The 14,166-nt window shown below is 45.2% G+C and overlaps 1 protein-coding gene across 6 annotated transcripts in view; it reads left to right on the forward strand.

The window, feature by feature from the left end:
* Positions 1-14,166, forward strand: part of AOPEP (aminopeptidase O (putative)) — a 371,738-nt gene that overhangs the window by 246,650 nt on the left and 110,922 nt on the right. For all 6 annotated transcript variants that reach the window (XM_032636443.1, XM_032636442.1, XM_032636437.1 and 3 more), the window contains exon 11: positions 6,767-6,827. In XM_032636443.1, the coding sequence (XP_032492334.1) occupies positions 6,767-6,827 (61 nt within the window). The remainder of the gene's footprint in view (positions 1-6,766; positions 6,828-14,166) is intronic.

Here is a 14,166-nt window from a genome sequence, read left to right on the forward strand (position 1 = left end):
TTTACCTGTGAGAATTTTTCTTTTCTTTTGTACTTGCCCTGAAATAACTTTTCAGGTCCTCTAATAGAATGGAGCAGTTTCCTTAGGAACTAATACAGAAAGAGGAAAAAGAAAATGAATAGAAATTGTATATTACCTCCTTAGGCTGTTACCAAAGTCTGTTTCTGAATGACGACTATGCGTTCCTTAAGAAGAACTTCTCAGGACACAAATACAGCAATTTTCGTGGAAGCCACAAAGTGCATTTTTAGTTTTGGAGGTCTTCTTTCTTTTCATCCTCTTCCTAATAAGGTTATGGAGTTCATTTGGATGGCCCCAAGCCCTCTGGCTCTGGGGGACCTGGATTTTATCATTGCGAATATTTTTTGTGGACCCACAAAGAGACTTTTGTTGTGATTGTGGAAGTTAAGAGCAGCATCTCCGTGGAATGGTGGCCACAACCACCAACCTTCACCCTTGAGAGGATGCCTCGCCCAGTTAGGATCACTTTTTAGCTAGCAGGCTTAAGCTTCTTTTTAAAATTCTCCTGAGGCGTTAAGGAGATTTCATGGCTACAGTGAATGTATTTCAGCAAGTATACTAGAATATATTTTGAAACTGAAACATCTTCTTTCCTGCCAGCTAATCTCAGAATCGAATCCAGCTATTAAAGCAGACCGTTCACCCTTTTGCCTGTGCGGCATGTTGTACCAATTTTATCCAGGTCTCCAAAGGCCCCACACCTACCCCTGGAGCTTCCAACCTTTGGCTCCATCGCAAACTGATCCTCAGGCACATCTGCGAAGCACGTGAGCTGTTCTGAACAGGACAGTCTTTCACTTTAGACCAGCCAGTTAGGGTCCTGGGGCTGGCACGTCTGTGTCATACTGCGTTTCCATTGTTCTCTTGCTTCGATTAATTTTAGCATTCTCTACTGAGCACCTCCCTTACCAGACTTTAGGCTGGACACTAGGTAACAGAAAGGAATCAATTCTATGCCTAGCCCTCAGGGAGCTCCTGGTCAACTTCTGAAGACGAAGATGTACATGACACAGGTCATGACTCAGGGTAGGAGGTTCTCTGGTGAGCTTCAGAGTCCTGGGTACATGGAGATACAGTTCAGCAGTCCTAGCCTCGAGCCTTCAGGCCAGAGGTACTACTATGAAGGTTTTAGGTAGGGAAGTGCCGTCAGCATGTTGGAAAGATACTCGGGGGAGGCAGCGTGGAAGATAGATGGGGGTGGGGAGAACTAGACGTCAGGAGACCAATTAGAGACCGGTACAGTAGTTCACTCAAGAGATCCAGAGCTGGAGCCGTGGGTGGGATGGTGGCAGTGGGCTTTGAGAGTATGAACAGATCTCAGGAATATTCCGGAGGTGCCACAGTTAAGACTTGGTTGATTGGTTGTGAAAGCTGAAAAGAGGAGTCTAGCGTGACCTGACCTTTCTCTCTTGGCCACTTAGTTACATGCTGAGTGTAGAAGCCCTGGAAATCCAGCTGGTAGTTGTGTGGTCTCAGGAGTCAGTATGGGGCCGAGGGAAGGAAGGGAGGGTATTTGCAGCGGAAGAGCGGAGATGAGAAGTCATGTTTTAGACATCTTCAGTGTGAGGTTTCAGTTTAAATGCTGATGAGACCAAGGAAAGAAAAAGCTAGAAGTGCTTAGAAGGAGATTCAAACAAATCCTGGGTGCCTGTCTGCCCTGGTAGAACAGCACCTTATCCAACATGCCTTGCCCACCTGATATTCCAGCGGTATCAATAGCTGCGGGTTCTCTCTTTGCTCATCAGCTATTGTTGTTTGTGTGTGCGCATTCACGTGTTTGTTTTAATTCAGTACTTTTCCTCCCCCACGAAGCTAGGGAGTACTCGTTTGTAACTGTTACCTCAGCAATTTTCATTATCTACCCAAGTACAAATGACTTGCTCTGATCAAGAAAAGAAGTAACCATGTGCAAAGCTTTGAGGCATACACTATTTGCCTCCCCCCCACAGAGGGAGGGAACTTATAAATGTAAATTACTAAAATTTAAAAACCCATACAGAATGTAAGTTGCATTCCAGAACAAGGGCATTTTCTGTTTCAGACCCTGAGCATGGAAGCTCCTAAAGCCTTCATCCATCTAGAACTGTACTTCCCAAATTCTTTCCATCTTCTCTCAGCTCCTGGGAACATTACCGGGCCTTGCGCTTTCCTTTAGAGGCGCAGATAGAACGGGATCTTTAGAATCTCAAGAGGCCGAAGACAGAGCCAAGAGTGATAAAGACCTTTCTCCTGATCAGCAACAAGTTGATAGGCACAAGCAGCAGATATGGTTAATAGTCAGTTCCCCATCCTTGCCCCTCCACCCCAGAGATCAACCGAAGAAGCAATACACCACAGGCAATACTGCTTTCTCGCACGCCTGGGTCTGTTTCTATGTACTGTAATATTACGAAGAGAGGAGCAACTGGTCACTTTCGCAGCCTTAAACACAGATTAATTTTCTAGCCAGCGTCGTGCAGGACGGCCAGCATATTCTCTCCCTTGCAGCATTAACTACACGTGACCACATTTAGAGCTCACAGGGTCTGGAGACCCCACTCCTAAAACTCAGAGTTGCCTTTCAGGACATAGGCGTACAGCAAGGGAACTCTCCAGCCAGAGGGTAAAACAACCTGCTGTTCCAGATACCCAGGAGGTCTCAGTAATGAGGCAGAAGTACTGCTCACTAGTACAGAGATGGAGGGCGTGCAGTCGTGGTCTGTGTACTTTTAGCTATCTGTATAAAATCAATTTCCATAGTGATCAGACATGCAGAAGAGTAATTTCCTGTAAGTTCTGGATCCCAGCGAAGTGGAAATGCTTCTGCTTGTCTGTTGTGATTATTTAAGCCACATGATCTCAGAGGGGAAAAATTCACCCTTGGCTTTGACTCTGCGTGTCTTGATTTGAAAAAGTCAGCTTTCAGTTTTACCACTGCTGTATATCCAAGTTCAGAACTAAAAATTCACCTGTACTGTCATCTCAGTAATTATGATCAAAACAGCCAAAATTATGTACATATTTTTTCATAAAACATACAGCCCATTTCTTTCCTGAAAGTTCAGCATTTTCAAACAGTCTCCCATAATTTCCTTGGGAGGTAAGGCTACTTATACTACCTTAAAAAATTGTTTCTGGCAGATGGAGTTAGTGCTTTGATCTTCCTCTCATAGTTTAACATCTCATTCCACGTTAGGAACCTATAAACAGGCATCAGTGCAGTTTGATGTCTGTGCTGATACTGGGAGTCTAGAAACTGAGATCCTTTCTTTAGCCTGGGCTGACTTTGACCGGTCTTCTTATACTGCAGTTTCTCCATCTGCTAAAAAGCCGCACAACAACTGACACCCACTTCACGAGGATATTATGAGGAATGAAGTGATAATGGTTATAAGATGTATTGAACCTTTCCAGGGGAAAGCGATCTGGAAACACAGGTTCTCTTCATTCACAGGAGAGTGTCTTTTGCTCCTGGATGCAGCTAAACAATGAACTCTCCTGTCCTCATGCTTCTGCCCCTCCCAAGATGCTCCCTATCTCTTTGGAACTGTAATTGAGGGATAGACACGCAGGGCAACCGCAGCAGCGGCCAGGTTACCTTCAGCAGGAGAGATGTGAACAAGAAGTCAGCGTTGGTGAGAGCCAGCGCAGGCCTTCTCCTCCTGCAGGCTTGTCTGCATGATAAATCATGAACCAATGTATCGTGGATTAATTTCCTGAATTAAACGCAGAAAGAAAAGCGAGGGCTTTGCAGCCAGGCAACACAAGTTTGAATCCCAGCTCTTCAAGCACCATCTAGGAGGCCCTGCATAAGGCCCTTAGTCTCTTGGACCTTCATTTGCTCAACTCTAAGATGGGGATAATAATATTGGTCTTGTACAGAACCTCATGCCTGGTAGGCATCCACCGAATGTTTGCCGCAGAGAGAAGCTTTTGCCTGTTCTCAGTCTTCTCCGGTGAAGACTTGAACCTCAGTTAGTAACATGCTGGGACTCAACTCCCCAGCCCCCGCCCTCCTCCATGCCATCCCCCCGCCATGCCACCGCTAAAGAAGTGTCTTTAAGCTAAAATTCCCTGAAGGAAATTTATGTCCCTGTCCTCTTACTCACTCCTCCATGGACACGCACAACAGCTGTTCACCATCTTTTGTAAAAATCGCTTGAAAATGGCTCTGAAGTCACTCCCCAGACTTCTCTTCTTCAGGATATTTAATCCCAGTTCCCTTGACCTCCCCTGTGGGTCCAATGTGCTTAGCCCTTTGATCATCACGACTGCTTTTTTCTAAATCCTTTTTAAATTCTCCGTCTTAAGTTGTGGCAGGTTTAAGAATGCCCGTTTTCCTAGAATCCACAGCACAATGAAGCTCAGTTCCGAGTCGGACACTTGCTGCTGCCTACTTGGGTATCACCTGAAGGATGGGTGACAGGGGCTTTTGGCCCCAGGGCCCTGGACACAGGAGTGTCTCTCTTTGGCTGGAAAGGAAGTAGATGAATGAGCTGCTTAGATAGAAGCACCAGTGAAGGAAGGACAGGGAAGAAAATGGACCCTTGCTTCTGAATCAGGGCAAACAACTTAGAGTGCCAGCAGGGCCTCCACAGCCGCTCAAGCCCCGGGGCAGCAACTCTTCCCACCCGGGTGCCAGGCAAAGGTGCAGAAGGTTTGCATTCGTTCCAAACAAGAACAGGCCTTCCACTGAGCATTGTCTTCAGTGGAAATTACAAGATTTGTCTTACCTTCCAGCCTCACAAATGTCACTAGAAAATAAAACAACCTCAAGTCTCCTTGGACATTTCTCTAAGTGGCCCTTCTGCCCCACTTTCCTCCTCCTAGCAGATCAGTCATGCCAGTTGAGGGCATTTCCAGCGCCTCTTTCTATGGCCAAGCAAATAAATCAAGCCCAAGAAAGAATAACGATCTTGATTTAAGGTGCTCTGAGAGATGCCTCCTCTCTTCTCGTCGCCCCCATCCCCGGCCCACGTGCACGTGCACACACACTCACACACAGACCTCTGAGGGCACGCATGCATGCACGCACGTGAGCACACTCACACACTTCCACACTCTCACAGCCTACAGAGGGGACTTGGCCATCTGCACTGAGAGTGGTGGTGTTAGATGACAAGAAACAGTGGGGAAAAGCCCAGGGATGGTGGCACCTGGCCTTTCATAGAGACACAGCCAGTAATTCCACTGACCTGGGAACTGGGCAGACAGCCTAGGGAGGTGGTCACTTTCCCCTTATTCACTTCTGGCCTCTTCCCTGCCTGGTCGTCCCACAGGTGGGCATCATCTTGAAAATGAATCCAAGCCGGTTTCTTGCCCTCTTTGTATTTTCTCTGTTTTGAAATAGCAACAGTTGCCTCCCTTGGCAATCTTTGCTTTTGCCCTGGGCAGGGAAGACAGAGGCACACAGGTGACTTGCTTCTCAGTGGAGAAGCAAAGGAAGGGACAGTATCAGTCAGCCCTGTATTCCCCAAGCCCACCCACCTCCTTCCCTCCCTCCCTTCTCACTGTGGTCCAGCCCAAAGCCCAACCAGCACAGGTGTGAGGGGAGTACTTGGCCTTCAGCACCTTAACTAATGCAGACAGCATTGTATCTTTGCACAACTTCTTTACGATTCCAAAGGGAGGGAGGAGGGAATATTACATATATGTAATATAGTATATAAAATTTTAAAAAAATACAGAGCGTAACAACTTGGGAATACCCTACTGGGAAAGGTGATTATTAAAAAGGAATAATCTTTATTGAGTCAACAATGAAATGTGTTTTCATTTATGCAAATAAAAAATATCTATGGGGATCCTCACGCCAAGAACTGTTTTAAGTGCTGGGTTTAGGGAAGTGAGTAAAACAGACTTGGACCCTGGTCTCAGAGAGCTTTGAGCCAGTGAGGAGACAGTTAAAAGTCAAGTAACCAAATAAATTGCAGTCACAAACTGTTGATGGATGCTGTGCCACAGAAGACAGGAAGCATGGTGGGTATGACACACACAGCCTGGGAGAGGCTCCAGGAAGGCCTCTGTGGTTAGAGAGGCCAGGCATGAGCAAGAATTATCTAGAAGCCAGGGAGGAATGGCTTAAACTTCAGGAAGACAGTCTGTTGACCCTAAAAATATTGGACACTTAGTACATTTAAGGAGTATTTAAATCAGCAGGGCATGAAACCAAAAGATTTCAGCTTCCTTTGGATCAGACGTAACAAGCAATCATAATATTTCAGAAAAAGCAGAATGAAGGCCTGCTTGAAAACAAGCAACAGAAGCCATGTGTGCTCCATGGCTGTGAGCCTCTCAGGGCTCCAATAATGATTTGTATCATTTTTGCTTGCTGTAGCCCATGGTCACCATAAAGTTGGAATTTCATTTTGGTGCGCTAAGTGCTATAGTGTTCAGATTTCACTTTACTCCACCTCTTTCCAGGAAGCAGTCACGCCTGCTGTGTCCCATGAACATGCCCTATCCTTCCTCCCTGAATGGCACTCCCAACCAAGAAGTTCCTCTCAAGACATTAAAAGCACCTATTGTGGTGTGCCTTTGATTCTTAGACTTCATTGTGTGCACTCTCTTTGACTGGAGAGGAGCTGTACTGAACGTGACCGGGTCCCCCTCCTCACTTTAACCTGCGACAGCATTGCGCTTTCTCCCGATTCCTCTGGAAGATTGATGCGGTGATGTGCCCAATAGTTAGAACCATTCTGTGTAATAAGTGCTCTGTAACTTTTTCAGTCCTTTACTTTTTGTTGTTGTTGTTTTATTTTTAAAGGCTTGAGTTGTCTGTTGAAAACATCTTCCAAGACTGGCTGGAGAGTTCCGGAATACCACAGGTGTGCTTAAGATAACTGCTTCCCGAGAGTCTGTGGAGGACAGTAAGGCTTGTGTACTTTGCTTTTCATACTTAGTGTATCCATCATGACAGTGATTTATTTGTATACACTTACAAAAGTAATCCTCTCGCTGAGTTGGAATATCCCTGAGTCAGGAAAATGATGGTCTCCCACCCTCTTAGGCCTGCACGGTGATGTGTGCCTCAGGCCTCTGCCTCTAGTGACCGTGGTGCTGTAGGTGGACGTTCTGGTTGACCCTGAACTGAGTGTTAAATGAGGTCTTGCAAAGCGTGGCGTTTACTTTGGGCGGCGTCACCCGGCAACAGGTCAATGCTGCCATCGGGCCTCGAGCTCTGCTGTTTGGATGCGGCCACGTACGCGTGAGCTTGCTTGCCTGCCGCGTTCCTCGGACCGGGCGTACCCGTAGTTTCTCCGTCATCACCCCTGTGCGGCTGCCCTCGACTTCCTCCCCTGGCTGTGCATCTCTACCTCCGGCTGCTCTTCTCATCTGAGGGAGCAGTTTAGATTCATTTCTCTGTCTTGGGGACCGGGACCCATCCCTCCTTCAGCTTTCCTTCTCTCCCTCCCTTTCAGCCCATGGGCAACTCTGAGGGAGAGACGGTTCCCAGGCATCCCTCGCTGCGAGGGGATCACCCGGCCTGGAGCCTTCTCTCCCTTCCGCGCTCCCCGGGTCTTGTGCTTCGCGGAGCCTGAAGGGCAGCCCTGAGGGCCGACCCTAGCTGGAGCCTGGGCCCTGAGAAGTCCGAGGGTGGCATCCTGGATGCGGCTGGTCAAGGGACCCTGTAGGCCTGCAACTCTCCCAGCCTGGGCTGGCCCCCGGAGCAGCTGCAGACTCATCATAGTGGGCCCTAGCGTCTGGGAGTGGACCCCCAAGGTGGTGAGAAACTCTGCCCCGGGCCCAGGCAAGCAGCGCTGTTAGCCTGCTCGTTTCTGGTTTCATGACCGGTTATATGAGCTTCCCCTTGGGAGTGTCTGAATGTCAATGAAGGTCTGTGAACCATGAAATTAAGGAACAGAAGGGGCTGTTCTCCATTACCTTTTCATCCCTCTACTCACATCTTTGTCCTGTTCTACCACACGGGGGGAAATATCGGCCACCAGCCACCATGAGCTCATTCCTAAAAAGGACGCATTGCCTTCGGTTCAGGAATGCATGTCACTTGTTAAAACTTATTTGTTTGGCCCAGTCCTTCTGGCAGTGAAGAAGAATAAACACGCAAAACAAAATGGGTGGAATAAGGCAGCACCTGGTCCTGGGAGGAAGTGCTTTCAACTCGTGTATATTATAATGAGCTCCTGTGATTTCTACATCAGTGGCTTCCAAACCAGGCCACTAGCTGAGTACAAAAATCCCGGGAAACAAAGTTAAGGTTTGTCTGAACCTAAATAGCCAAGCCTTGCTCTTCTGGTCTCCGAAGGGGCTGAGGTGAGGGCTGGGTATCCCGCGAAGCCGTCTGCCTTGTGTTCCTAGGCCAGGCTGTTGCAAGGCTCCCAGACATTCTTAGCAGGGCCTGGAAGCTGGGAAGAGTTGGGAGCTCAAAGAGCAGAATCCCACATTTCCTGGCCCAGAACAACAAGGCCACTGTGTTCAACAGTTAGCCCCGAGGGAAGAGAAAAGAAAGAGTCCTTAATCGAGTGCCCAGAAGCAGGCGCACCCCACTCGGGCTGCAGCACTGGGGCTGACCCGCTTGCTCCCAGGAGGCTCTAATTTCCCCTGAAGAAGAAGAGGCTTTGCCGCCAGCAGGAGGCTTTTGCTTTTCATTAAAAGGGGGAGGGGTGCGTGGAAGGGAGAGATTTGCCTCTGAGCGGTACTTTTTTTCTAAAGGTCTAGTTGCATTAGTGACAGCTTATAGCATAGACAAGCGTCTCCGCTATAAACTGACGAAACCTGCTGTCAAAACACAGCCAGGTGCAATGAGGCCAACCCGGCTATAAATTGTATTTAAGACCCAACTGGTATTTCCTTGGGTGCTTAACTGTTCGGTAAAAACAACAGCGTCAGACAGAAAAGACCCTGATTTAGTGCACATCTTTCCATTGGTGAATGATCAGACGGCATCTTTTCATTTCTTCACCCATTTTCTGCCATTATTTATGCTGGTGATGGTGATTTACCTGCTCGCAGCCCTTTTCGCTTTCCTTGAGAGTTCCTTCTCGTTTCCACTTCAGTGAAAGACTCTGCGCCCTCTTGTTGCGGGAGCCTCACGGTGAATGGAACACCTTGTTCTTTGTCCCCATCATTATAATATAAAGTTACTGGTGTGTTTGGCCTGGAATGACAACCAGAGCACTGAAATCGTTCTGATGCTCTTTGTTCTCATTGAAAATTTCTGTTCACCAGCAATTGAAGTCATTCACGACAAAAGAGTCACGTTCTACTGGTGAAGTTTTCATTCTACAGGTTACAGAGGCTTTTTGTTTTCTCTCAGGAAGGCTTGCCTTGGGGTTGGCCTCCATTTTCCTTTTTGCCCACATGAATGGAAATCATTTTTTTTTAATGTGGAAATAGCTTCAGCAGCTATAAAAGTAAGCATGAGCCCCAAAGAAGTAAAAGAAATTGGATCCAAACCTCTTTAAAGAAACACCCAACTCTATAAACTTTGACTTTGCAAACAGACTTAAAATTGATTGTGTCGTTGGTATTATAGATTATTTCTTTTATGACTTTTTTCTGACTATAGAAGTATTACATATTGAAATATAAAAAGTTTGTAATAAGAAAATAAAAATGACCCAGAGATAATTTTTTGATAGAAATCCTTTCAGTCATTTTTCTGGTCTCCCTTTTCAAAAATAAAAATGATATGTTCTCTGTAGCAAGTTCAAGCACTACCAAAGTATAAAACATAAAAGCTCTTGCCCCTTTCAGTCTTACTCTGCAGAGATAATCTATGTCTGGTATGTGTCCTTCCACACATTTTCTGTGCTATACATTATGTAAATGTATATCCTTTTAAAAAAAAATGGAATCTTATTATCCAAACTTAAGGTTTTCATTTAAAAATATATCTTAAGCAATTTCCCATATCCCTTGAAATAATTCAAGAGCAATGATTTTTAACAGCTGCATAGCTTTCTAATAAGTGGTACCATAATTTAATTTACTCAGACCCTCCCAACTGTTGGAATAGTATACGTTATTTCTAAGAAAGTTGCCCGTTCTGCTAATTTGACAGTTCTATAAATAGATTTTTATTTCTTTTCATGTTTGCCCAAAGATCTCCTCCCACCACCGGCCCATATGTACATATATTCCAATCTTTTTTTTAAACATTTCTATGCAAATACGTTAGAAATAACTTTTCTCCCTCCAGCCCTTCCTCTTTACTTCTTTATTTTAGTTGTTACAGAACTCTCTGACTCCTCCCTTTCTTTGATTTCCTGCCCACTTTACCTGATATCCTTATGTAAATTTATAATTTTCTTTCCTTTCCTAGCACCTCCCCCACTTTTTCCTTATATTTTGCTTGGACTAGTGCAGTAGCTAGTTGCTCTTTTAGCCACCAAGCTGTCACCCTTTCCATCCATCATCTACATCAATGCTAAGTGAATCTTCCCCCAAACACAGCTTACATCCCTCCTCACCAGAAACTTTTTTCCCCATTTAGAACAATCTCTTTGGCTTGCTGTTTGAGGCTGTCAGCAGAACTGCCCCAAGCTACCTTTTTAAACTTTATTTTCCACCACTGCTAGGCATATGCCCAATTATAATTATCAGTCTCCAAATAGTTATGAGCTGAAGTTTAATTTTAATATAATCTAAATTTAAATTGAAAATCTAATAATACAGTCATGCTTTGGAACAACACGGGTGTGTGAATGAATCCACTTTTTCAACTGTCAATTCTGTGAAATCTAAATGCAGACCAAGCATTTCTGAATCAAATTTAGCATCCAATTGAGACAGACTATGAAAACACATCGGATTTAGACGACTTATACAAAAAAGTGAAGGTAAAATATATCATTAAAGTCTTTAAAATAGTGGCTACATGTTGAAATGATTATATTTCCGATACATGATAACCCAATGTATACATACCCAAGAAAATATATTATTAAAATGAATTTTAGCTGTTACAGCTTACATTTTATATGTGGCAATTAGAACATTTTAAATGACAAATGTGGCTTGCATATATTCATATTGAATAGTGATGCTCTAAAGCTATTAGTTGAGTTAAAATCTGAGTGCATAATGCCTTAAAATCCCTCACTGAATAGATATAATTGAAATCATTTGTATTTTTGTCAAACGTATGGATAAAGATGGAGCTGGCCAATCCATAGACGCCCTTCAATCTGCTCTGGTGGCATGGATGATCGTAATGCACGGGTAAGGGGTCGGATGCTGCTTTCACAGCAGGCGTTCATAAGGGTATGAACGAATTACCAGCCTCTCTTCAGTTCTTAATTTCAACTCCCAGGCGACCCATTTCCCAAGGTGCCAACAAGTAACACAGTAATGCTGGTGAACCTCACAGCCCTTCTATGGCTTGGGCTACTCTTTGGGGAAAGCGCTCAGCAGCCTTCAATGGCAAAGTCACGGGCAGCGGTGGCAGCAATGGGGATAGAGAGGGTGGGTAATGGCCAATCACATAAAGTATCCTAGAAATAGGCAGGAGTCAAGCTCCCAGGATTTAGAACACCAGGTTATTGTGTCATCTTGGGAAATGCCTCTCCTTTCTAAACAAACACCTGCAAGTTGCCAAAGCCCACACAAGCAAATGATGGAAAACTGAAGTCTTGTAGGGAAAAATGCTGCAGTCACAAAATTGAGGAAACTTGATAAGACATGATGCAAAAGAGACTCCATGTCACTGGGGCCATGATGTGCTTTTAGCACAGAGCAAGCCAGGTGGTTTGTTAGAGGAATAACTTGTAGGCTTCTTTTAGCACAGATTACGTGCTATTATCAACATAATTTAAAGGCCCATTAGGGTGCTTAATCTTAGTGGTATCTATAAAAATTCTACTTTTAATGGTCATTCAAGAAAACTGAGACTGGTTATTTTGCAAATTCCAGAGAAATCATATTTTTCAAATTATATGTGTTATGAGATCCTTGGTTCTTTTATATCAATAATAGCCGTGGCCATAATGTGGTGTGGGTTTTGGGCTCCTAGTAATTTTGCTGTCATTCTTGTTCAGTGGTTAGATTAACAATTTCTAAGTGACTAAACATCTTGTCAGGGATCCTTGGAGATACGTTCTCTGTCCTCACTTGGGGCAGGGCCTGCATTGTCGATGAGTCACCACTGTCACTTACCGTTCATCGAAGTGATGGCCCCTCTTCCCACAAGCTCCACAGAGTGATATACTGCTTGGCAGTCACAAGAGACGAGGAGAGATTTTATTGAAATACTTTCATTTTTAGCCTAATTTTCTTTATTTCTGGCATCTGTGGCTTTGTGCGCATATTAGTTAGCTCAGGCTGCCATAACAAAATACCAAACTAGGTGGCTTAAACAACGGACATTTGTTGTCTCACAGTTTTGGAGGATGGAAGTCCAAGATCAAGGTGCGGGCAGGTTTGGTTTCTCCCAAGACCTTTCTCCTTGGCTTGCCGATGGCCACCTTCTTGCTGTGTCCTCACATGGTCTTTCCTCTGTGTGTGTAGAGAGCTCTGTCTTAATCTCCTATTCTTATAAGGACACCGGTCCGATTGGATGAGGCCCCACCCATGTGATCTCATTTTCCTTTAATCACCTCTTTATGGGCCCTGACTCCAACACAGTCACATTCTGTGGAACTGGGGGCTAGGACTTCAACATGTCAATTTGGAGGGTACAAGTTTAGCCCACAATAATGCTGATTCCCAATATTTCTCTGATTAGTTCCACATTTCTTGTGAATCCTTTCAAAGTGACCTATAAAAATCACTCAAGTCAACCGTACTGTATTTTATTCCCTTATAAATGAATATGCTTTGGATATAACTTTTTTGGTCCCAAATGACATTAGCATCCTGTCCACAAAAATTTAAAGTCTCTGATGAAATGAGAGACAAATGTGGGAAGGAAGAGTCCATTCTCCCAGGGCGAAGTAGGTAATTGAAGGTCTGTGCCAGGCGTTGTGTATTATTGGGGGGCATCCGATTTGACACTGTCCAAATGTATTGACCTCTTCACAGTGTAAGGCACCACATGAAACAGGAGACATTTTCCTTTGGTGCCCCAAATGAAAGCACTCTATCTTTCCTTCTTTTCTCTCCCTTTCAAAACCTGATTTCCAGAAAGAATTTGAATCTCATTCGCAGTAATCTACGACTAGACACCAAGTGAATAGTAAGGATTAAAAGTGTTTCCTCTCCCTTGAAGATTTCCTTTGTAACTGTGTCAGATCTTAGGCTTCGACAAAACTGTCAAGCATCCCAGACCAGATGGATGAGATTTGCTAGGGGACGCTTCTTCCAGGATCTGAAATCATACCTCCCAGCCAGGTGCCTGCCTTCCCTGCCCCTTCCCTTCTTTCTGTGGATGTTGCCCGTATATCTATCCTTTACCAGGGACTGTGCATGACTCAAAGATGAGAGAAACACAGGCTTCACCCTCAGGATGCTTAATAATTCAGTGGGAAAAATAGATACACAAATAACCGACCTAAGGCAGAGAGCCGTGAGTGGTGTAAAAGTAACTCACTTTTAGAGTTGGGAAGAAAGAGGTCATTTTGCATTTGTGGAGGCAGAAAGGATTGAGGTGCCATTTAAACTTCAGTCTTGAAGGACAGGTAGGGGAGGAGGTCATTTCAGGCAGGGGGAGTGACATGTTCAGCGTCTAGTGGTGGAAACTAAGTGTGCATGTTTGAGCAGCATGGGGCAGAGTCAGATCTCAGTGATGGGGGTGAGGGGAGGTGTTGATTAACTAGCTTGTCATAGCATGATTGAGGCTCTGTGGGTAGTGCCTCAGGACAAGGGGAATGGAGGCAACTTCCCCGGGGGGAGGAGCGGAGGAAAGGACCCACCCTCCTAAGTGAGCCTTACTCTCACTCTCAGCTCACTTGCCCCAGCCCCGGCCGGCCCCTGCCACACTCTAACCAAGGCGATTCCACCCCCCAAAATAGACAGGTGAATGCAACTCATAGTGATAAAATGCATCAGGTGAAGGCATTTTGACTATCACTTGGAACAGTGATCTCTCCCTCTCCATTTTCCTTCTTAGGAAGTAGTTTATTGCTGCCCACTTTGCATGGAGAGCAGGATCTGCGAAGCGGGTTGATGAGTGAGGCAGGACACAGCCAGACTGCACGGGGCTGAATGTGATGATGGAGAGTTCTCACAAAATGCACCGAAGGCTCGCAGAAAGAGTGCTGGTGCTTG

The sequence above is a fragment of the Phocoena sinus genome, chromosome 6 (genome assembly GCF_008692025.1).
Source record: "Phocoena sinus isolate mPhoSin1 chromosome 6, mPhoSin1.pri, whole genome shotgun sequence".
Taxonomy (NCBI): Eukaryota; Metazoa; Chordata; class Mammalia; order Artiodactyla; family Phocoenidae; genus Phocoena; species Phocoena sinus.